Source organism: Ixodes scapularis, unplaced genomic scaffold (genome assembly GCF_016920785.2).
Source record: "Ixodes scapularis isolate PalLabHiFi unplaced genomic scaffold, ASM1692078v2 PGA_scaffold0__279_contigs__length_252992795, whole genome shotgun sequence".
NCBI classification, from domain to species: Eukaryota; Metazoa; Arthropoda; class Arachnida; order Ixodida; family Ixodidae; genus Ixodes; species Ixodes scapularis.
Genome location: NW_024609835.1, coordinates 68,162,640 through 68,186,226, shown reverse-complemented (window position 1 = coordinate 68,186,226; position 23,587 = coordinate 68,162,640). Strand labels below are relative to the sequence as shown.

General features: G+C 45.2%; 1 protein-coding gene across 1 annotated transcript in view; it reads right to left on the bottom strand.

Annotated features, from left to right (window-relative positions):
* Positions 1-23,186, bottom strand: part of LOC120844921 (cytochrome P450 2A4-like) — a 40,534-nt gene extending 17,348 nt beyond the window's left edge. Inside the window, exons 1-5 of the mRNA XM_040216940.1 lie at positions 23,064-23,186; positions 14,687-14,910; positions 8,911-9,035; positions 5,591-5,697; positions 2,782-3,086 (exon numbers count right to left, since the gene is read on the bottom strand). Coding sequence (XP_040072874.1) covers positions 2,782-3,086; positions 5,591-5,697; positions 8,911-9,035; positions 14,687-14,910; positions 23,064-23,096 — 794 coding nt within the window. The 5' untranslated portion in view covers positions 23,097-23,186. The remainder of the gene's footprint in view (positions 1-2,781; positions 3,087-5,590; positions 5,698-8,910; positions 9,036-14,686; positions 14,911-23,063) is intronic.
* Between the last annotated feature and the right edge of the window lie 401 nt (positions 23,187-23,587).

Sequence of the window (23,587 nt, the reverse complement as noted above, 5' to 3'; positions counted from 1 at the left end):
TACGGTAGCGTGGGCCCCTCCAGGTGAATCTGTCTGATACGACTGCGCCAACATCTTAGTCTTACTTTCTTTTTTTGTTGCCCGACGGGCGAAGCGTGGTGGCGTCATCGTCAGTAAAACACGTCATTCTACGGACTCGCAGACATCGTGTTTTTTTTTACGCGGTACTCCTCAGAGGGGAAACCTACAATATAGAGAACCATTAAATTGTTATTTTCTACTTCGTAGAAAAATATTTCATAAAATTGACAATTGTAATATTATTTTGTCGCTCTTTCTGCAATTTTCGCAGATTATTTTGGCATGAGCAATCAAAATGTGATTTGGCATGTCCTTAGCGTTCTAAGCGCACTTAAAGTTTTCTTTTTTTCAGAAACCCAATTAAAATATTTTAAGCTATTTGTCGCATTAAGAGAAATTTTAGTAACAATATATGCTTTAATATATAAATGTTCCTAAAAGAGTCTTTCCTTTCTCGATAAAGTTCACCAACACTTATTTTTCCGGAAATTAGCAAGTTTACTTCATGTTAAAACTTGTTTCTATTTCATGTCTTTTTTGCGTAAATATAACTTAATCTAGACTATACCAGACACGAAGTGACGAATTATATAAAACTCTAAAATTAAATTATCTTTTATTAGGTTTTGACGATAAAAAGTGAAAGCCGTTTACAACTTCCTGTAACGCCGAATTGGAGCGCAGCTCTTGAGGAGGAGGAGTGGAGGGTATATTCCTCCTCCTCCCTCGTGATCATGCCTGCTAGTCCTCCTCCCCTCCTGCTCCCCCTCCCTCTCCTTTACCACCTCCTCGTCCTTCAAGCTTCTCCCCTCCCCTCGCCTCCGCCTCCTCGTCTCTCCTCCCCCCCTTCTTCACCTTCGTACTGCTTTCCTCCTCGCCGCTGAAGTCATGTGACCCCCTCCCCCCGAGGTCACGTGACCCCCCCGAACCAGACAATGAGGGGAGGAGGAGGAGGGGGAGGAGGAGGAGGGCAGAGGTCCGGGGTGTCACGTGACCTCGAGGGGACGGGATCACATGACCTTGGGCGGGCCGTCACGTGACCGGCGGGGGGAGGGGAGTCACCCCCCGGGGTCACGTGACCTGGGCGGGGGAGGAGGGGGGAGGAGGAGGAGCGGGGGGGAGGAGGAGGGGGAGGGGCGACGCCGACGCCGACGCCCCACAGGCTGGAAACGGGTCATGTGACCCCCTCCCCCCGAGGTCACGTGACCCGCCCGGACCATACTACACAATGAGGGGAGGAGGAGAAGGAGGGGAAGAGGAGGAGGAGGGGAGGAGGAGGAGAGGGAGGGGCGCGGTTACGCCGACGCCGACGCCGACGGCGACGGCGACGCCGACGCCGACGCCAACGGCGACGGCGACGCCGACGCCAACGGCGACGCCGCTCAGGCTGGAAACGGGCCCCTAAGAGCTGCGCTCTAAAATACATATTACTTGTATTTATGTTTAGCCTATTTAATCTGAGCTAATCACAAATATTGCGAGGAAGATATTGGTGTATTGGTTGAACACACCTGTCTTTACGAGTCTTCTATATTGCGAACCCTAAATTTTAGATGTTCCCGTCACCTAAAAAATAAAAAAAACGTAAAAAAAAGTGAAAGCCGCTTACAACTCCCTGTAACGCCGAATTAGAGTGCAGCTCTTGAGGAGGAGGGGGGAAGGGTACTGGGGGGGGGGGGTGAAGTGAACCTGGGGGGTCACGTGACCTTGGGGGATCACGTGACCTTGAGGGGTCACGTGACGATGCCGATGGTGTCATTGTGACGTCCCTGATGACATCATCAGTGACGATGACGATGCGGACTCCGATGACGTCATCAGCGATGATGACGATGACGATGCAGATGTCGGTGACGTCATCAGCGATGACGATGACGATGCGGATGCCGGTGAGGTCATCAGTGACGTCACTGATGACGTCATCAGTGATGATGACGATGACGATGCGGATGCCGGTGACGTCATCTGGGAGGTCACATGACCTCGGCGGGGGTCACGTGACCCTGGGGGTGGTCATGTGACCTCGGGGGGTGTCACGTGACTTCGAGGGGTCACGTGACCTCAGGATGGGTCACGTGACCTCGGGGGTCACGTGACCTCAGGGGGTCACGTGACCTCGGTGTGTGTCACGTGACCTCAGGGGGTCACGTGACCTCGGTGTGTGTCACGTGACCTCAGGGGGTCACGTGACCTCGGGGGTCACGTGACCTCGGGGGTCACGTGACCTCTGGGGAGGGGTCACGTGACCTTGGGGTGACCTTGGGGGTCACGTGACCTTTGGATGACCTTGGGGGTCGCGTGACCTTGGGGTGACCTTGGAGTGACCTAGGTTACGCCGACGCCGACGCCGCTCAAGCCGGGAACGGGCCCCTAAGAGCTGCGCTCTAAAAAACAACTCCGGTGGAACATTACATTTTATTTGTTCAACCTATGCTTAAGGTTCTGTGGTAGAAATATCTGTATAGAAGGTTAGTCAGTAAATAACTTCCTAAAATCAGTGAAATTTGGTTGCTTTCCTAACAAAATATTACGCTCAACAAAATGATAGGCCTCTTCAATATAAGAATCAGGTCTACTGCCCACAACTAACGCTCCAAATTACCACCTGAAAACATTTGGTCATCAGGAACTTGTTACAATCCGAGGTAAAATAGAAACTGGAGGGCTCTATTTTAGTCTTCGCACCGCATTTGCATCGTTCTAGAAACTTAACGCCCGTTACCGCATACAAATTCGGTAAAAGAACAAATGCTACATTACCTTACAAAATCACTGAGCTCACGGAAGATGTTCTTGAAGGAGCTGACTGCGAGGAATGGGATCCGTAGTGCGAGTGTGTTGAGCCAACCAGGCAAAAAAGTTACAATCATGCTGGAGCTTAGTGCACGAAGAGCACTGCTCAACTGCGCGTCCAGAAATTTGCGCTTGGGGTCGTCGAAGAGGTATCGGCTTCCGAACACCAGAGCGGAAATGTTGTTGGACATGCTGGGAACGAGGTACTCTTGTATTGAAATTAGAGAGCCTTTGCTCTCTGCGATCTTTTCAGTCAAGTACGAAGACTCCTCCTGTGGAAGAAAAAGTGTAAAGTAACTAGATTACTTTTTTGCGAAATACTACCGTGGAATACAATCCAAAGTTGACCTTTTAGTTCAACATTTTGTTACCAAGAGGTACTTAGTAGTAACAAGAGAAAGTATGTATGTTTTTGGGGTTTTTGGTTTGGGTTTTTAGGCGCAGATCTATCTGCCGCGGAAACGGCTGAAGATTTGCTGGGATGGTAGTTTGAGATAGGTAGCACTAAACTCAAGACAAGCGCTCATTTTATTTCAGCAAAACGCATTGGTTGTGTCGTTTTTCAAAAGCAGCAGTTTCAAGTCACTTATGTCAGGGTAATTTACACATGTCCAACTTCATTCTTAATAAACCGTTCTTCACATGGTTTGCGTTGGATTTTATCTTTCAGTAGAGGGGCGTAATTTTTAATTCATAATCGACAGCTCCAATTCCCCATCCTAAGGAACAAGGAAATACAAAAATTGTAATGAAATTGCCAACATTTGATTTTTCTTCCGTAGTGCTTGTAATCGCTACTCCGGTAATTCTTTCTACCTACTGCAACTAAATATATACTTCCTGAATCCCCGACCTTTTCCTTTCCAGTATGCGTTTAGTATGGCGAAATTTATAATAGTTATTGCAAAATCTGTAACTAAAATTTCCTCAACACCAGCAAACAAATATACCCGCGCTTTTGAGTTTATGACGTCAGTGGCAGGCAGTCTTGCACGCCAAACAGCTCTAGAAAAGGGAATACGCTTAGCATTTGTTACGTGCTCCTGATTGGTTGCTGGGGCGTGCTTCCAAAACATTAATTTGGCACCTGCCACTCGCGTCATTTTCATTGTTGTCAGTACAGAATTTTACTGTAATAAAGACAGTGAGGATCAAATTGTAAATTCAATAACTTCGCCCAAAAATATTTGGGCCTAATATTTGGTTTACCATTTCAGTGTAGATTGTTGGTGTGTTAAGCAAACTTCCTTGCAAATCAAGGCCTGAGCAGTTTTTTCCCCACCACACGCAGACCTCCAAGCTTCTGATCTATGCTGCCCGTTGCCATAATCAACATAGAAATCAAATATGACTATAACAGGGATAAACTTTGGAACATACAGTTTCCAAGCAACTTTCGAATACAGCACCATTTGGGAATTACGTAAAGAAAATATATGCCTCTCAAAGTTTTGATGCTTTGCTCAATTAATCGAGCTGGAATGAAACAGTAACATAAGTAAGTAAGAACTAATTATCTCGCTTTTTGGCAGGAAGGCTTCACTGAGACCTCGGTTTCACACTCTTAATTACCAGATACGTGCAGGTTGCCTTTTAGAGCGCAGCTCTTAGGCGGCCGTTTCCGGCTTGAGCGCCGTCGTCGTCGGCGTAACCGCGCTTTGCATTACCGGACGTTTCTTATAAGGACGTCACACGTGACGTCACGTGTGACGTCACGATGGTCATGAGGGTCACTTGTGAAGGTGACGACCTTCACGAGTGACGTCACGAGGGTCACAAGTGACGTCAAGAGGGAGGAGGGAGGGAGGGGGAGAGAGTGAAACAGATCGAGGAGGAAGAAAGGAGGAAGAGAAGAGGAGGCGAGGGGGAGGGGAGGAGGAGGGGAGGTACGGAGGAGAAGTATACCCTCCTCTCCACACCTTCCCCTCCTCAAGAGCTGCGCTCTAATTCGGCATTGCTGGGAATTTTAGACGTCTTTCTTTTTTTTAGGCTCTACAGATTTGTTTTTAAAAGAAGCCGTGAAGGATACACTAATGTGGTTTGTGCATGTGAGTTATACAGCCAGGGAACATAATATAGAGGGCCGATCGTCACGATAAATCAAATGATCATCTAAAATTTGTTGATTAACTTCCTAATTAGTACAATAGACACATGGTTCCAATTGCAACTTGCTGGGCGTCATCGAATACTACTAAATCAGTAATGTTTAGGAAGACTGAGCGCGTGGGAAGTGCAGCAAGGCGCGAAAGTTACCACTCGCGCATGAGGCGAACAACAGGGGTGGGAAAAAGGAAACAAGAGAGGGAAAACTTCGCGGGTGAGTTATCGCACCTGTAGACTTGTTCCTTCCGTACGAGTGGTAACTTTAGCGCTACACCGTGCTTCCCACGTGCTGCAAGTACTTCTAATATTTTTTGATTTAGTGGTTTTGAATGATGCTCAGCACGTTTTTAATGAGGACCATATGTTTGTTTTCAACAACTAAAACGTTGACTAACATAGGTTTGTTAATTAGTCGAAGCATTGTTACGGTTAGCCCCATTGCCATGTCCCCCTGGCCATAAAAACTCACCTGCACAAACCGCATTAATGTACCTTTCACAACTTTTTAAAACAAATCTGTCCAGCATAAAAAAAAAAAAAAACAAGGATAGCGCACTGGCCGACGAGAGGAAAATTTCTTCTGGCCGCCTAAATCATTAAGCACCGCAATAAACTGAAAAAAAAAAAAATACGCGCAAAAAGTAAAATAAAAAACAACATAACATCGTACCTTGATGTGCTCCTCCATCGACTTTCTTCCAAATCCAAGGTCCCGTAGCACGTGCAGGCAGAAGCGACGGTTGTCTTGCCAAAGTTTTCCGTTCAGGGTTCCTACACCTTAGGGTAGGAGGAGGGGTTCATTGTTAGAAAACGGAAGCAAGCGCCACTACCACGGACGCTACCACAGCCATCTGATAGGTTCATGAAACCTGATATCAATCTGGCTCCAATATTGCAATGAACACCACTTTGAAATGTGATCTAGGTCATCTTCACTATAAATATACGACAAAGAGAGAAAGAGAGAGAGGGGGGGGCGATAAAAGACATTAAAATGGGCAAATTTTCCCACATCCTTCCAGATTTAGTCACCTGAGCGAAAAATATCAACTGATCGGACTCTGGATGCAGACCACGTTCCGCAGTCTAGCATACCAAGATGGCAGGGCGTTTAAGACGATTATTGTAACGATCGTATGGCATGTTATAGCTAAGCGAGTTGAACATTGCGGGCTTTGGTCAATCCAGTGCCAGCCTCGTACCATATGACCTTGAGCTTGGTGCATCGCTCCGCCAGATTGCAAGATGCGAGTAACTTCATTCGGTCCAAAGCTTCGCGTCGGAGAATTGTCAGAGGTAACTCGCGAATGCTTTCCGCGGTACCTCGCTTTAGAGCGTACGGGAGTTCCAACGGATAAACCTTTGCAACGCCTATCTCTCAGGTCCAGTGCCATTTACTAGGCACTGGACCGACACACGATGAAAGACATTTCGCAGAGCATGCCTATTGCGCATGCTCCAAACTCCTTTCACAACCCGCTAAAAAACATGACAGCACTCAAAGGCCGATTTTTAAATGTTTTATATGAGCTCTACCTACGCAGCAGTACTTACTACACGTACCTTATAAAAGTCACGGGTCTTTCGTAAGTACCACTCGCAGTGTCTAATTGCACTGTGCGTGAGGTGAGCACGAGATAAAAATGCCATGTGCTGCACTCAGAACAAAAGAAGTCTCCTCCTCAACATTTGCGCTCGGCACGGATACAGAGCAAAAAAGCGTAGGGCATAAGCCCTTTGTATTTTTCAGTCATTTTATGTTAAGTGAGAAAGAGACTACTTATATTGTGATGCACAAATGCCTTGGAAGGTCCAGATTTTTACTTTAGAACCAAATTTATATATTGCACTTTTACGAAACACGTGGCGTGGCCAGAACTTGATAGAACTATTGATCCACGGAAAGGGATAAAGAAAACAGCGGACATAAATGGCGTTCTTCAGAGCTATTCGGGCGTAATAAAAATTATAGGAATACGCAAATAAACTGAGCACTTTCCTAATTTTTCTTTAAGTAATGCATTTATCCTACTCAAAATTCTGGAGTGTAGGTTTCTGGTAAACTGCGAGAAAATAGAAACTTTGGTTTTATATGCGCGGGAGGAAAACAGAAGCAAACCGTTGGGTCGACGCTGCTACTCGTGCGTGGCACAACACGCTTGGATCTTCTGGACCTGCTTTAGGGTTTTCATATCTAAGAAGCTTTCAAGGATTTGTACTATGTGGTAGCAGCGTCAACCCGACGGCTTGCTTCTGTTTTCCTATCGTGCATAGGAGACAAACCAAACAGACGTGTTTTAAAGTGTGGAATGGTTTTCAATGTTACCATCCAATTCCAAAATTTTGTCCGTCTGTCCGTCCATCAGTCCGTGCATTTTCTGCTAAATTTAACGGGAAAAAGTAACGTCACTTGTCGTCACGTGACCTATACACTTCGAGAAAAATGACGTCACGTAACCTATACATCAATTGAGTTACACTCTAAATTTAGTGGGAAAATTCACGTCTTGTAGCCTTGACACCAATCCAGCTTTCCCGCTAAATTTATCGGGGTCACGTGATGTGAGCTGACCTGATCCCGTGACCTACAAAACCATTCAGTTCCCCCTCAATTCAACTAAAAATATACGTCACGTGACATATTATTCTCTTACCCGATCCCTCTCCTTTCTCCTTTTCCCCATTCCTCTTCTCCCTCCCCCTTCCCATCCCTCTTCCCTCCTAGCGACACCTCATAGATAACCCTAAGTGATGTTGATCCCAAAGTGCCCTCCTCATCCCTCTCCCCCTCCCTCGCCGCCTACCTCCAATTCCTTGTTTCCTCCTTCCTTCTCTCCTCTTTCCTCATCATCCATCCCCCCCCCCCCTCCTTTTTCCGTGGAGTCCTCCCTGTCCTCCTCGTTGCTCATGTGACACAGCAATAGAGTTTCCCCACTAAATTTAGAGGGGAAATATACTTCGTGTCACACCAATCTTCTCGCAAAAATGAAATGCACTTCATGCATTATAGGACTTTCAACGTAAAGGTAGCTGCCGATTCTTATTTTCTTGAATTTATTCCCAGTGATCTACACTTAAGAAACTTGAGAGTAATAAATGCACCACCTAAAGATATTTTCGTGAAAAGTTGAATTACACTTAGTTTATTGGCTTATTCACACGATTTTTATACGCCCTAACAGCACTCGAAAACACCCTTTACATAATATATTAACTCGATTGCAAGAAGTTCATATATAACATGACCTTGTCTGCGGTCGTTTAATTGGGCATTGATTTAGTCCTTTACTTTCTATAAATACCCGTGTCGTATTTTACTTCCGCCATATTCGTGCGTGCGGCACGAACCGAATATCTGAAATCTTTGAAGTGGGAAGCCTTCCAGCAGAGCATCTTGTTGCTTTTGGAAATATTGTTCTAAACATTAAATTAAATATTACAGTTGAAGAATGAATACCTTATACAATTCAGCTCATCTGAGCTCCAGCGATTTTTTCTATCGCTATGACTTGCACTTATTCGACTTTTCCTTTATGAAATTTCAAGAGAAGAAACACAATGTATCATTGTTGATAGTTGACTCGACAGCTATATGCCACATGGAATCAGGTCAATATTTCCCCTTCCGTACTGTGATCTTGATAGCTTAAAAAAAAAAAAACAGTCCTAATGTCCTTTAAATGTTAATCACAGAAAGAAAACGGTTAAAGTGAAGGTAGTTACCTAATTTTTTGCGCGGTTTAATATTAACGCAGTTCTAAGGTGAGCACCCTGAAAATTGTTCTCAGTACATTTTGCGTGAGTGGAACAAAAAAGCCGAAATGACAGACAATTTTACTCCACCGAAACACCAGATTGACAAGAATATATTGCCCCAACAAGTTGTTTCCGGGTTCAATGTTCATAACAACTGTTGGGTTTGCTCGCTGAATCTAACGATAGTTTAAATAACGCGAAACTTCAAAATGTTTGATATGAAGCACCACATACCAGTCATCCCAAGTACGTTAAAGATCACGTTCTCGCTGCGATTAAGAACCTCATTTTTGCACAGGACTTCCTTGATGGAATCAAAGTCGTTGAGCACCACAACGTACGTAGCACCTATCTTGATTCTGGTTGAGATAAGAAAATATGTTCACTGATTACATATAAGGAGCAGCACGGCAGAAAAATTTATAAACCCTCACTCTAAGAAATAGGGGGTGCAATACGTACACCGCTTGTCCCCTCACACTACAATTCAACGATACTAACTTTCACGAGCGGCTTGATAGTCAAGTGATAAAACTCATTAAACAAACTAATGTACGTATTAAATACTATAGGAAAGCACATAAAGTTTCGCTAACCGTGCTGCAAAACATGCCTTTTTATTTTGTCTGTGATACGCACATTAGATATTTAGTAAGTTATATCACACAGATATCAAGCGGCTCCAAGAAGTTTGTATGGTATCGTCAGTTCGACGCCAGTGTACTGGACGTCGAAATGTAGTTTTGGGGTGTTAAATATGGGACAAGGGGTGGAAGTACTTCACCCCTATTTTTGAGCCAGTACTTGGACCAGGTTTACTTGATATTAAGCCCAGTTTGAGGTTTGCTACTAACTGGCAGCACTTTGGTAAGTTATGGCCAATGCGCTGCCGTAAACGTTCTTCATGTTGATGTGCCATTTAATATTGACACAAGGAAAATTCAAGAGTGGTGCGGCAACTTTAAATTTATCTTGACACCGCAGTGTATTATTTTCTATTTTGTTTACAGGAGGAAAAAAAAAAGAAAAGAAAAGAAGAAACAAGGAAGCGAAGTGTCAGCCTTTTAGACGGGTGAGTTTCATATTCAGGTGAGAGAAGGTACTCAAGAGGAAGTGGTGAGGAAAAAAACGGATAAGGCGAACCAGGACAGAAATGAGACAGCAGAGCGAGGATCGGAGGCTGTTTGTGTTAACGCAGGGCAGCTTGATCCGTGTGGAGCGAAAGCTCGCGCTGCAGAAACCGACCCTTCTGGGATAAATTCCCCACCTCTGCCCGTTTCAATCTGGATGAGTATCGTAACGGCGCGCGGCCGTGTACGGATATTGCGTGGTGCACGTTGAAGAGCCTAAAACTAGCGGTTTTGGGCGCCGTGCAGCTAAGACACCGGAAGCCCATCAAAGTTGGTCTATATTCCACCTGTCTTGACGATTTCCACAGACAACACAATTATATTTAGAGTGGAGGATTGCATCTGAATGAGTAGTGAAGTGAAGCCGGTCTCCAACTCGATAATCGACACGCTATTCTCATACAGCGTGACGCTATGCGCACACGTAACTATAAGGAAACTGCGAGTGTGCCCAATTGGAAATACTCGTAATCACCGAAGGACATCAGAGACAAGCACTAACACGGCATTTTATTCCAGACCGACGAGGGGTGCACCGACACACAAACAGGAGCACTGCATGTCAGCTGTGAAGAAGACCGTTTATGACAAGGAGTTTCTCTGACAGAAAACCTTGCTCAGTACAATAGGATCGGGCGTACAACCGGTGCGGGGACTTTGCGGGCCAGTGCGTTCGGCACGACGCTAGCAGTTACAAATTATCGAGGTGAACAGATCTAGATTCTGAGACTGGCCGTCACCAAATCTTGTATAATAGAAATATAAGTGCTTTTCCTAAAAAGAAAAAAAAATGAAGGTTGCTGAGGATTAGATTTTGTTTTCTTTCTTTTTTTTAAATTTGGGGCAATCATGGATTGTGGAAGGACTTACTAAGGATTCTCACAGCTCCTAAAATAATTCTTCCTTTATCAGTAAAAATATGTAGTTTTTAGAATGTCTACCGTAGAAAAGTATCTAAATTAATATCAAATCTCTTGCAAAAGAAGTTTCAAAATGCACCATCTTCGTGGTTATCTCATTGGGCTTGCATTTTGCAAGCAATCATAGTCACCATCGGAGTAAACGGGCAGATGGCTAGCAACTACTGGAAAACGTCGTCGTTCTTGTTTTTTTTTTTTTAGAATTGTTGCAGTATTTTTTTAGTTTAAATGTCCGTATGCATATAAAAGATTCGTAAGTGTTTTTGCACTTTCGTTTGCCTTACTCCCAAAGACTTGCTGTAGAGCGCTCGGTGTTCGTCCCGCCCGTTAACATCGAGTGGATAATCCCGGAGTCAGGCGATCTTGCGTCCTTGGATAACATGTGCATCCACCTTTTTTTATTCGCTTCGGTCGAGCGCCTTTCTCTTTTTATATTTCAAAATTTCTATTACATCTCGAGCTTGAATTCTAGGGACTTATAGGTGTAGAGGTAAAAGCTACTTCATGGCCAGCATCATTAGCTGCTAGTCGTGCACCTATTACAGCTAAACAAACAGCCACTGCTTATTGTAGGGAGTTTCCGACGCGGGAAAGAACACGTGCAAAGGTACGTGCGTGTGCGTCTGTGTAATGATGTATATAGACTTGAACTAGGTAAGTGGAAACGGCCAAGCGACGACTGGAAGACACCGGTGGCACTACCCCGACGCAGAGTTGAACCTGGGGCGCTAAACTCGTCGAACACAAAGTTGGGACCAAAGTTCACGAAGCGCGCCAATTGGACTATCACGACGATGACTTCGCGCTTTTGCCACCAGCGTCCAATCAGCGCGCTCCGCGAGCTCTCGGCCCTAACTTTGCCACTACGGGTGAAACTAGCAGCGAAAGATATCATGCGGAAGGGAGTTCGGTAAACACTGTTACCGTGACTAGCCATCTTTTTTCTCTGCAGTTTAGGCTACTTCGATGTCACCGCCTTACTGTTCGCAGCGACCTAACCACCCTTGTATTGTCTCGGCCTGTATTATCTGGCCGGCTGGTTCTTGAGTCGGTCAAACCATTTTTTAGATATCGGAAACGACGAAATTTTTTGAGGATACCTAAACACTTCTTAAGAGTTGTGAATGCGAAAGAAAGCTTTCCTGGCTCGCTGGTGACTGCTGCGCCGCTGGGTGAGGCAGCGGCGGGATTGCGAAGCTCGGCGCGGCGCGTGCTGAAATCACGTGTCCTCTCATTATCATCATCACCCTAGCTGCGGGTACCGGCTGACGACATTAGACATCAAAGCGTAACGTTAGGCCAACGTTAGGCGTAATGTAAGGACTAACGTTAGGCCTAACGGCAGGCCAGCGCATACCCGTGTTTCCCCCTCACGTCAAACAGCTGCGGGTACCGGTTGACGACGTTTGACCTCAAAGCGTAAGGCCTAACGTAAAGCCTAACGTCAGGCCCGCGCATACCCGTGGCCCCCCTCTCCCGCTGCGCCGCCAGGGCTATGGCTGGCTCCTTAGCAATAGTGTTCCTCGATATGCTCCCCCAAAGGGGGAGCAGAGTTGCGCATTTGTTTTCCCCGCGGCGCCACGCCGCTATTCGCCGAGATCCATCACGTGAGGAGCAAAGCATCCGGCGCCATGTAGAAAAGCCACCTTTACGGTCGCTCCGCCGACGTTTTTCGCGCCCCGGCGCATGTTCCCCTGCTTTCCGCCTCCTTTTCCTCCTCTCCTGGTTTCCATGCGCGGTGGCGCGCGCGGCGCCGCTATTCGCCAAATTTAGTCACGTGAGGAGCAAAGCATCCAGGGCGTGCGGTAAAGCCGGCGCTACGGCCACCCGCCGAGGTTGAATGCGCAACTCTGCTACCGTAGGTAGCTATATACAGGAACTCTACTTAGCAACGATGACGCCGTGACTGTGGAGCCACATGACGCGTTGGAGCCATTAGGAATTTAAGACCCGTCTCGCTCAGGGGAATTCAGGTGCAGTTTTTCGCTGCTAGAGACAGAATTTAGGCGCCGTTTCGCCCAGTCAATGGGAACTAAGGTGCCGCTTATTGCTACTATAGACAACCATAACGCCGGCCACACTCAGATAACGCCGGTTCGCTCCATAAGACATTTGATGCTTTCGCAATAAAAGTTATAACTAAAAACGCGCCCGGTAGCACCCCGAGCGTAGCAACGACGCGCATTTCTCCAGCATTTTCAGCTGAGTCTGGTTGCCGGTCACTGAAATCTGGTCCGCACGCTATATCTCTTGTTGCTAGTTCGACATCTCGCATCGAGGCAGCGTGACCGATATCTAACGTTTGTAATATAATTGTACTATCGCGGACAATATGCGCTTGAACAGTCCACGATTCTTCAGTGTATACATACCTTGCCAGTTTTTTGAGAGAGCTGTTGATTGCGTAGTTGAGGTCTGATACTTCGGACTATGACAAATAGACCAATCTCACAAAGCTCCCGGCGCATGCGTGACGACGCCATAGTTATAGTTCTAAAGCCCATGTCCAACTAGAGCGACATACAGAAACAAAAGACAACGACAAGCCTCAAACCAGAGTCTTTCGCGATTTGAGAGGCTTTGTAGAATAAAGGAGGCTATGCTCAAACACGAGCATCATGCACGCGAGGGTGAGTTTGGCAGGCTTGCAATCGCTCGTGCATACTTCACGGGCACCGAATGACTAAACGCCTGCCAAAGGTACCATCGCGAGCATGCTGCATCGGTTTGAGGCTTTTCGCTGTCTTTGGTCTCTGTCTGTCGCTCTAGTGGGACACGGGTATAAGGGGATAGGCGGCAGTGCATTGGGCAGCTCGTGCCATGTCGTGCCCTGCTCGCGCATACCCGCAGCGTGGTTGTCGCTCGAGCAGGAAAAACCACTTCCCACGAAGCACGCCGGCAGCGGCGGCGTAACGAAATTGGCGGGTGAGATGGGCCTTTTGAGAGGTAAGAAAGCCTAAGGGGATTGCAGACGCAGAAAGATTCCGAGTCGAATGTTTTCGCTCATATTGTCCGCGGAGGTACAGCCAGTCAAGAAGTTGACCAGGCCGCGCGAGTGGGCGTTTTTCTCTGTGGAGTGATTGGCCGGTGGCTTGTGCTCATAGTGCTCACGTCACGAGTTGGCCCACGCGTACCGCTCACAAGGAGCGCACGCCGCAAACAAACTGCAGTTATTATCTATGCCTCGGTCACAGTTGTCTGCGTGAAAGAACGGATGGGATTCCGGAAAAGGCAACGCTGCGATAACTGGTGGGAAGGTCAGTTGGGAAGAAGGATTGAAAACAAGCCGCATTTTTTACAGAGAATTGCAGCATTATGCTTTTATTCGCTCCCTGTTGATTCCTTTTTATGAGTGTTTACTATCCATGACATTGCGAACCCTCCCATCCTTTCACTCAGACAACCGTGACCCTAGGTACAGAAGTAAAAAGTCACTAGATCTCGGGAAAGTGACACCATCGCCTTTACCCTGTACGTGACCCCTACGCTGTTAGAATTTGCGAATTCTATAGGCACTGTGAGCTACTTAAAGTATTTTGAACGCTTCGACAAAAACAAGTCGAAGTGTGGACGTAAGAGATGTGGACGTATTCTTTGAGACAAAACAATTTTTATCACCTCCTGAGAATTCCTGAGAGGGCTCCGAAGGCTTCACGCATTGCAGTGAAGCATACTACATCTTGTATTCCCATAATAAAGTCCGAAGAAGTTGAAGGTGGTTGATAAAAGTTTAAAGAGACTTCCTAGAAATCTCGGAGGCTGAGGCTTCAGGGACATAGCTTCTTTGCAAATGTTTCTTAAAGAAATGTCCGCTTCCCTTCTTTAGGCTTCTTGAAGGTTCGTTCTTTTGTCAAATGTACCATCCTATTAGCTATATTTCGTAGAAAAATAAGCAAGATAGTTTTTTTCTTACATAATTACGTTAACAAAAACGAACAACAATCACATTGGCCCACTCACTTGATTACTGCTCCATATGTCGTGGACCATTTTCGGAACTGGTTGTGGCTGAACTCCATGGTGACGAAGGGCACGTGCCCCACTAAGGGAAGGCCCCTGGGGCCCGGCGGCAGTTTGAAGCCTGGTGGAGCGATGTCCCTTTTGGACCAGTGTAGAATGAGGAAAATGACGGTAACCGCGGCCGCCAGTGTATACGCCTGCGTTTCCCATTCCATGGAAGCCTCCTGGTACCCGTTGAAAAGAACAGGAAAGAAAAGCTATTATGTGAATGAGCCCGTACGCAGAACCTCATACCTAGCTTCCGACATGCCCGAAAAAGCAATGTTCATATTGGATCGCCGCAGTAATTTTTAAAGATTCAGGTTAACACCCGGTGGTTCAGACTCGAACGAAAGAAACGCGAACGACGGAGGGGCAGGCCTCTCGAGCTTTTCGGTCGGTGAATGGTCGTCACCGGAAGCTCTCGCGGAGTTCGTAATGCGCTTCAAGAGTTTTGACGGTTCCAAGTGTTTAAAAAAAAGAAACAAAATCGCGCCGATTTTTTTACAGCGGTGCTATTAAGGGCTAGTGTCCCCAGGGTCGTGTCCGCCAGCAAATGAATGTCGACAGAACACTCCGGACAGCTACCGCCATCTATTAGTGACGGCGGCAACCTTTCTAGCCTTTCCACTCTGGCTTGCCCACTTGCGGCAGGCCATTACTTTATTCCCACTATAGTACAGCTACGCTGGTCTTCCTTCCTCACCAATATAAAAATACCGTTTTTTTTTTGTTTTTTTTTTTTCAGTTTAGCACAACACGAGACGCTAATCGTCGATTTTTTGCCACGTTGACAATGCGGCAAAAGTGTTTCGAATGCCCATGATAACACACAAAAAATATTTATTGCTAGTCGCGCAGTTATTTGCAAATTGTGATGTTATTGTAAGGATGATCTTTTTTTTTTGCGACATCACTGGGTGTTTCTGGGCATTCTAAACGCTCATGTGGCATTCTAAACTCCACGATATGCGCCGAATGTGGTGAAAGACTGAAGCAATTATATCCGCGAATTTCATCTACTGAAAGAACCTGAACTTGGCACCATCACGACTCTCGAAGTTCATTACAGGCAGCACGAGAACTTCCGTTGACGACCGTTGAGTGACGAGAAGACGGCGAGAGGCTGTCGCTCTGACGTTCGCGTTTTTGTTTTTTGTTTGTTGTTCAGGGGCTATTCTCCTGTCTTCCGTCATTATTCTATTTTTATGTTGAGTGCAATGACGTAGAATATAAGATATCGACATATCATCATTAGCATCATCATCCTCACCATTTATTTTCCTTGAAGACCCAAAAGAGTATTATACAAAATAACAATCAACGCAACTTGAACAAACGCTAAAACACTGATATCCAAATAGGAGGGTTAGAGAGGAAGAGGGTAGTGGCAGCTGCAAATATGGTAGTGCTATTTATGAACACAATGTGGTCAGGTAGTGCGTTCAACTCTTTTATGGCCAAGGGTAATGTAACCATTTGATAAGAGATGGTGGACGACGATATTTCACGTAATTTTCAATGGTCGAGAGGGTGGAGTGTTCGGTGAGCGAGTGATAGCAAATATCCTTTGAGATTCTTGTTGTGAATATTCGATGAGGAAGAGAGGCGGGACTCTCTCCGGCGGAGAGAAATTGTTTTCAAGCAAGCTGACCGACGTCATCTTGATATGCTAGTGTATAGAGTGGTCAGAATAAATGAAACGAAGGGATCTATATCGAACGGCTCCTAGGGTGTTATAATACTGAAGTATGATTGACATGGAGATCATAATCAGAAAGCCTATTCTAGTTTTGATCTTGCCAATGTAGTGTGGGTTTGTTGTTTTACTGAAGGTGTCGCAAGTGTGAGATTACGGCGTAAACGTTCGAGCGTACGGTTAGCATTAACAACGACCGAGGTTATGTGAGTAATCAATGATAGATCATAAGCAAGATGGATTCGTAAATATTCGTATGATGAACTAGGCGTCACTGGGGTTATAGCAAGGTAATACGAAAATGTTGCAACGAGAGAACGGCGTGAAAATAGATCGTTTCACATTTATTAAAATTTATAGCCGTTTGCCATTTTTGACACCACTGAGGTATTTAGTGTGAGATTGTTCTGTAAAGTTAGTTGATCCTTATTTTGAATTAACAGGCTTGTAAACTACACAGCCATCGGCGAATACGCGCACTGAAGAAGAGATGTTAGAATGCAGGTAATTAACGTAGATTAGAAAGAAAACAGGGCCAAGCACCGTCCCCTGAAGGACGAGACGTTGTCTTACAGGTCTGTGATTTCACGTTGTTAATAGATTTCACGTTGTTTATCAGGAATTGAGAGAACCAGATGAACAAAGTAGAGAGCTGGGCTAGTTGGTGGTGTAGGTGTAGGAGCGCGTAACAACAAAGACTAAGGGAAGATACACACAACACAGGACGAGCGCGGACTCGCAACTAAATGTTTAATAGTGAAAACAGAAACCAGGAAAACATAAAAGGCACACTCAACCACGCATGCGCCACCCAAATTTTCTCGTCACAAAAGGGATTTATCGATCAGCGTATCACTACCCCCACCCTTCCCCCTCCCCCCCTTCCTCCATTCATAGTTAAAAAGAAAAGAGCATTTCTTTTTCCGATAGCGCCACCGATGGGTTGCTGACACATTCCCTCCGTAATTAACAATGCGGAAGACTTCTGCCACTTAGTTGCAAGTCAGCGCTCGACGTGTGTTATGTGTTCCGTCTCTTAGTGTTCGTTGTTACGCGCTTTTACACCTACACCATGCTAAAGACCAGTTGACAACAGAGGGGTGTATATTAAGATTTCTAAGCTTCAGTCAAAAACATTGATGAGGAACCTTGTCGAATGCGTCTAAAAAGTCTATGAAAATAGCGTCCGTTTGAACATAGGAATCGAAGCCTGAGTGAATGTCGGAGAGAAATGCTCGTAATTGGGTTTCACAGGAGTATAACTTATGAAATCTATGCTTATGTTCTAAAAGGAGGTGGTGTGAGTCTAGATAGTTTACCATGTCAGCGTATATTATATACTGCAAAAGTTTAGACTGGTCACCAAAAAGAGAAATGGGGCGGTAATTACTGATCAGCTAGCGGTCACCTGTCTTGTGAACGGGGAGTACATTTGTAGTTTTCCAATAATATGGTGTTTCAGAAAATCTGAGCGACTGGGAGAATGTGATGGATCGAAATATGGAGATCTTTTTGTGTTTAATAATACAATCGAGTCAATTTGGTCATTTCAGGAACTAGATGACACCTTCAGTTGGTCGATGGACTTCGGAATACCAGCATGATTAATTAGGATAGGATTCATATGAGGGTGAGAAAATTTGCCATGAGTCAGGAATGTTAAACACCGTAGGTGAGACGACTAAAATTACTGCTAAGACAGAGTAACTGGCGCACCGTGTTTTCGGATAAATCTAGCTGATAAATCCAAAAAACACAAGCCGGCAAGGTTTTTGACAGTTCAGATTTATAATAAAAGCTGCACCTTCGAAACAACATTATTTAAAAAAAAAAAAAAAAAAAAAAAAACAGACACTATTTTACGAATCAATTTTGTCCGAGCACAGGGTTAGCGGTCCTGAAAAAAAGGAAAAGTATTTTTTTTATCTTGGTCTAACTTGGTTGTGACGCCGTACTTTTGGATCAAGGCTAAAACCACTCTTCCGGTTTCCAGTTTGGACCACACTATGTGTGCTAATTAGAGAGAAACCGGGGTGTGTCTCTATTACAGTGGAAGACGTGAGTGAGCCTGTAGATTTCACAAGATGGGGAGGGCTGCTTAAGATTTTATACATCCACGTGTTTGGCTATTGAAAAGTACTGACGTTTATTGAAGTAACACATGTTTTAAAGATTTGTTGTACGACATTAGTACTTTCAATCGCAAGGGGATCAAATTGCCCAATGCAGTGGCAGAAAGATATTTGGATACCGGTTATTTTTTACGCACGGTTTTGTCCGGAAATTATTAATTTTACTTAAGAAAAGAAGCAAAGTAAAATAAACTCACAACATCATAATGAAAAACACCCTAGTAAACCCCGATTTTACAACCAAAATAAAGTCCAAAAAACACCCTCCGAATTAAAAAAAAAAAAAAAAAACTCCTTAAACACGAGATCTCAGATATAACATGGCGGTTCCGGTTGGTCACGCGTGAAGGTGTATTGTACAGTGCTTGTCACACTTGTCTACAACGCGGGAGCACTCGGCTTTTCCCGGCGAGCGCTTGACTGGTGTCATACGCGGCAACTAATCTGGTCACGGCATGGCATCCGAGATCCCGGAGGCCATGGTCACAGGGTTAACATGGAACGGTCCGCTCCTGGGGTGCCCTGCCCACTGCCGCTGAATGCGTAGAAGGCTTCTCGCGTGCCTTTCGGAAACTCCAGATAGCCATGGCAACGAAAAAAAAAAAGAGCACGAGACTAGTTTATCAACAACGTCGCGGAATCAAGGAAATAAACAGGTGGGGGAGGAAAGCGAGCTTTAGATACGCTCACGATAGTGCGCAGCAGATATGCGAACCCAAGTGGGCGCGAAACGTTCTGTGGTGCTCGACGGGGAGGTTAACAAGGACACTCTCCCTCAAGCGAACCATTCCATGTTGCCCACGTGACCAGATTAGTTGTCGCCAATGCCACCAGTCTAGCGATCGCCGGAAAAAAAAAAGCCACGTGCTCCCACGTTATTAGACGAATGAGATTAGCACTGTATATCTAAAAAAAAAAAATAGTCGACCGTGGCACGTGTTCTTCTCGTGTAATTATATTCAACTATTAAGGCAGCCGGTCTGGAATGGTTAGCGCATTTCCAGTGATGGTCGCCTTCTTTTTGAAAGCGCGATAATAGATTTACGGGTTCTGGTTCGGAAGGACAAACATAGGCTCGGTCGGTGTATTTTTGACCGCACTCGGCGAAATTTAGAAAAAAGCGCCCCCTTTGGCCAAACAAGCTTCATGCGTGTTTAAGAGAATTGCATAGCAGGGAAACAGCAGCTCATATTATTTACCCAGTTAACCTATGTAGCTCTAAACTGGCAATTTATTGTAAAACAAAAAAAGTTACGCCATTAATTTAATGTTTTGTTTGCTCTTGTGACTTCCATTTGAGACCACACAAATACACCAGTGAGAGCAGGAAACATTCACGACAAACGCCAACTTCTTGTAGCAAAAAAAAAAAAAAAAAAAAAAAAAAAATAAAGCAATGAAGTTTCTTGATAATTGAAGGGGAGAAAATATTTATGACAGCATGACAATTTTATTCTTGTAAGAAAACCCGTAAAATGTATTTAATCCGTCATTACGTATCCTGTTCACGATGCCTTTATTCTGTAGATATTTATGAGAAACCAGCTGTTTTTATTATTTCTAAATACATTTGTGGTTGAACATTAAAATATTTTTATTATTTTCTTTATGCAACCAGACAGAAAAATTAGTTTATTGAAAGGTGAAGAGGTTATCCCGCGGAAATTGGCAGGATGGCTATATAGCTATGCTAGCAGAATTCTTTATGAACCCAAGGGAGAGAATACAAACACGCATAACGGCTAATGACAATGAAAATGCCTAAGCGTGCAATGAAATCAATTTCTCGACAAATTACTACTATCGGGGAAAAATGAAATACGAACAGAGGAGCGCATGGCTCTCGATGCAGGCTGCGCCGTTTGGAAAGGAGCCTAGGGGCGAGGGTGTGTGGCCCTCTCCGATGTTTATACGCCCCTCGCTCGGCGCTTCCCAAGCTTCGGCATTGAGCCTCTTGGTGCGCTGAAAGCTGTCACCACTATCGTTACTCGCTCGACATCATGCGGGGCGAGGAAGCTCGCCGCTAGATACCGCTATTAGCAGCCTTCTTCGCCCCGCATGCGTCGAGTGAGCAATGATAGCGGTGATAGCTTTCAGCGCACCAAGAGGCTCAATGCCGAAGCTTGGAAAGTGCCGAGCGAGGGGCGTATAAACATCGGAGAGGGCCACACACCCTCGCCCCTAGGATCACTTCCAGGCGGCGCATACCGAAGAGCCACGCACTCTAGAGCCAGTGACAAAGGCGCCTTGTGCACATCCACTATTGGCTCTCCTCCCCCCCTCCCCCCTCCCCCCCTCCCCCCCCTCTCCCCCTCTCCCCCCCCCCCCCCCCCCCCCCAAACCTCCATTACAACGCCTACGCACACGCACATACCACGCGCTCCCCGGTTCGTATTTGATTTTTCCCGGTCCGTCGTTAAAAGTTCGTGATATCTTACTATATTGTTTTCTATCAAACAATGACACATGTTTCATAATTTTAATAGGAAATACACTTTTCTCAATAACAATCTTCCTGCCTTCCTTTTTCGGTAGGGTTTCTAAACGTAGTCTAAAACGTGCGAAAGAAAAAAGCCGGCAGGATAAGTGATTGTTTTCCCCTAGTCATTTCCATAACGAGTATTCTCGATCCAAATGGGAGTAATTGAAAACGAGAGCACATAAATTTCTACACCGCTTTAACAAGAACAAGGAGGGTCATGTTTTCAATTCAAATTTATCAAAAAATAAATAAATTACTATGTATTTTTACTTAAATATTTGAAGTTTATGAACCGTATTGATTGTCGTGTGTTTTCTTGTCGCTTTAATACATATCTGAAACATGAGATCATGAACGCCTTAAAAGCTGCCGTTTTGGTTTTGTTTGCTGTTCGAAACTAAACATATTTATGCATTATTTCATGATGTGAAACTCGGGTGTACTTTTACGCCAGAAAACTAGTTTATGTTTATTTACTGATGCCCACCAACAATAACACCCGCTTGGTGGTGCATCACAATACAGATGAATAACCACGCAGATACATCAAACTATACTAACATACACACAAAATACCAAACTAAAGAAAAACATAATACAAATTCACATATTCGATTATAGTTATCTAAGTTTTAAGATAGCTTATGGGCATGAACATGTCAATAGAAGGTGACGAAATACAATTACACTTCCATTTGGGTGGCAGGAGAAACCTGGAAACGCCCACCAACATAAGAAAAAAGTTTAATTGACCTCTAAAAGATAGAGAAAAACAGAAGCTTACGGTGGATAATAAACTTGAGCATGACCCTTTACCCTTTAGAAGTTTGTGCCAAAATTATAAATCCTGAGGATCCATTTTTTTAGGAAAGTCTGTCCATACATATATCTTACTCAGCAGCCAGTTGTAGTCATTACAATATTTCTTTCTGAGGTATCGGTCATAAATTAAACCCATAAATCGTCTCTGAATTCTTGATACGCTAAGATTTTTAAGACTAAAGTGAATTCCAGCAGTAGAAGCAAAAACCAATTTTCGGGCGGACAAAGCAATTATGCCGCACAAGCGCCGATGAGAGTATTTCGAACTGTCGCGTAATTCTTGACACAATGTCCATCCAAAACGCGGCGTCCCATAACACTTCAAGTCTCGTATGACAGATGTTCTCTTTCGGGCTCGTTGAATATGTAAGGATATGCATATACTATGTTTTCGACTAAATGTGATAACTTAAATTTTTTTTTCGGATGTAGTTTTATACAATTATTTGTGCATGACATATTGAGAGCATCGATATCAATCTGCATTTCCATGCCGTCACAGTATCCTTCAATCTTGAGTCGCAATTATAAGGTTATTAAAGCTGGCAACCTTCATGCAACTGTTTTTTCAGCTGTGCCGGGTCATTCATATTCCCTGTAGTATCACGCTAGATTCCTCGTTTCCTGTGTTAAGTTACGTATATACGTGAGGCAGTTTTCGCTAAACACCAAAAAGGAAGTCTTGACCACGCTTGACCTCATGGTGAAGGCAGTCGCCCATACCAGGCATTCACCCCTCCAGCCGGCGACTTTTCGGCGTGACTAGCTCGTAACGCTAGCCCATGAAAGCGCCGACCCCAGCAGTGCCAGCAGCTAGGTCCAGCTCCTTATGTTATTTATCTGCGGTGGAACAGGCGCCCGACGCGTATGCCCCTCGGCTATAGTGTCACCGTTAGGATCACGACAAACAGCAGCCCTACCTCGTTGTGAAATCAAGAAAGGCAGGAACTGATTGGACAAAACAAACACGGTAAACCAGTCCGTGACGCGTTCCACATACCGACGTATAGGCGTTATGATCTAGGCTGTGGACTCCCGAGATACAGAGGCGAAACGGAAAGCAAAAGCAACAACACATAAGAGCCACCACCGACACGCATTCACGCCCACACCAAAAAAATGTCCAGGAACTTTCTTTCGACTTCTTGGAAGAATAGGATTTGTCCAGGCAGGCGAAGCTACATAAATATAGCGCCCACTTACCGCGGCGACGTGAGCCGTCTCTTCTGGATCCATTTTGTTTTGTGCGTCTACTGATGCGTTGCGGCCCACCGCTGAACTTGGGACAGCTGCCAAACCTGCTCCAAGGTCGTTGACGCACTCGAGCCGGCAATATTTCCTGCGTCACGTGGTTCCGATGAGATTCGCCGAAGGGCCGAGCGCACTCTTTCACCGCCTTCTGTTTTCCTCGTCTAGACGCATGAAGGGCTGCGTCGGTTTGCCGATACGATTCAGAGTGCCGCCAGTGCTGCGCGTTATCCTCGTTCAGGCAGTCGAGAAGGGGGTTGTCGCCTTGCAGCTGTTCTGCACGCAGTAAGCAGAAAGACGGACTGCAAGAAGGAAGGCTGATTCGCCCTCATTCGTCCTCTACCTCGCTAGACAATGAGGCCAGCCAGTATCCAGAAGCACTACACACGCAAAAAAAAAAGAAGAAATATATACAAACGATGGTATAGCTCCGTTGTTAGGAAGCGGCAAATACCTCCTGACTGCGCACGTTTGGTGAT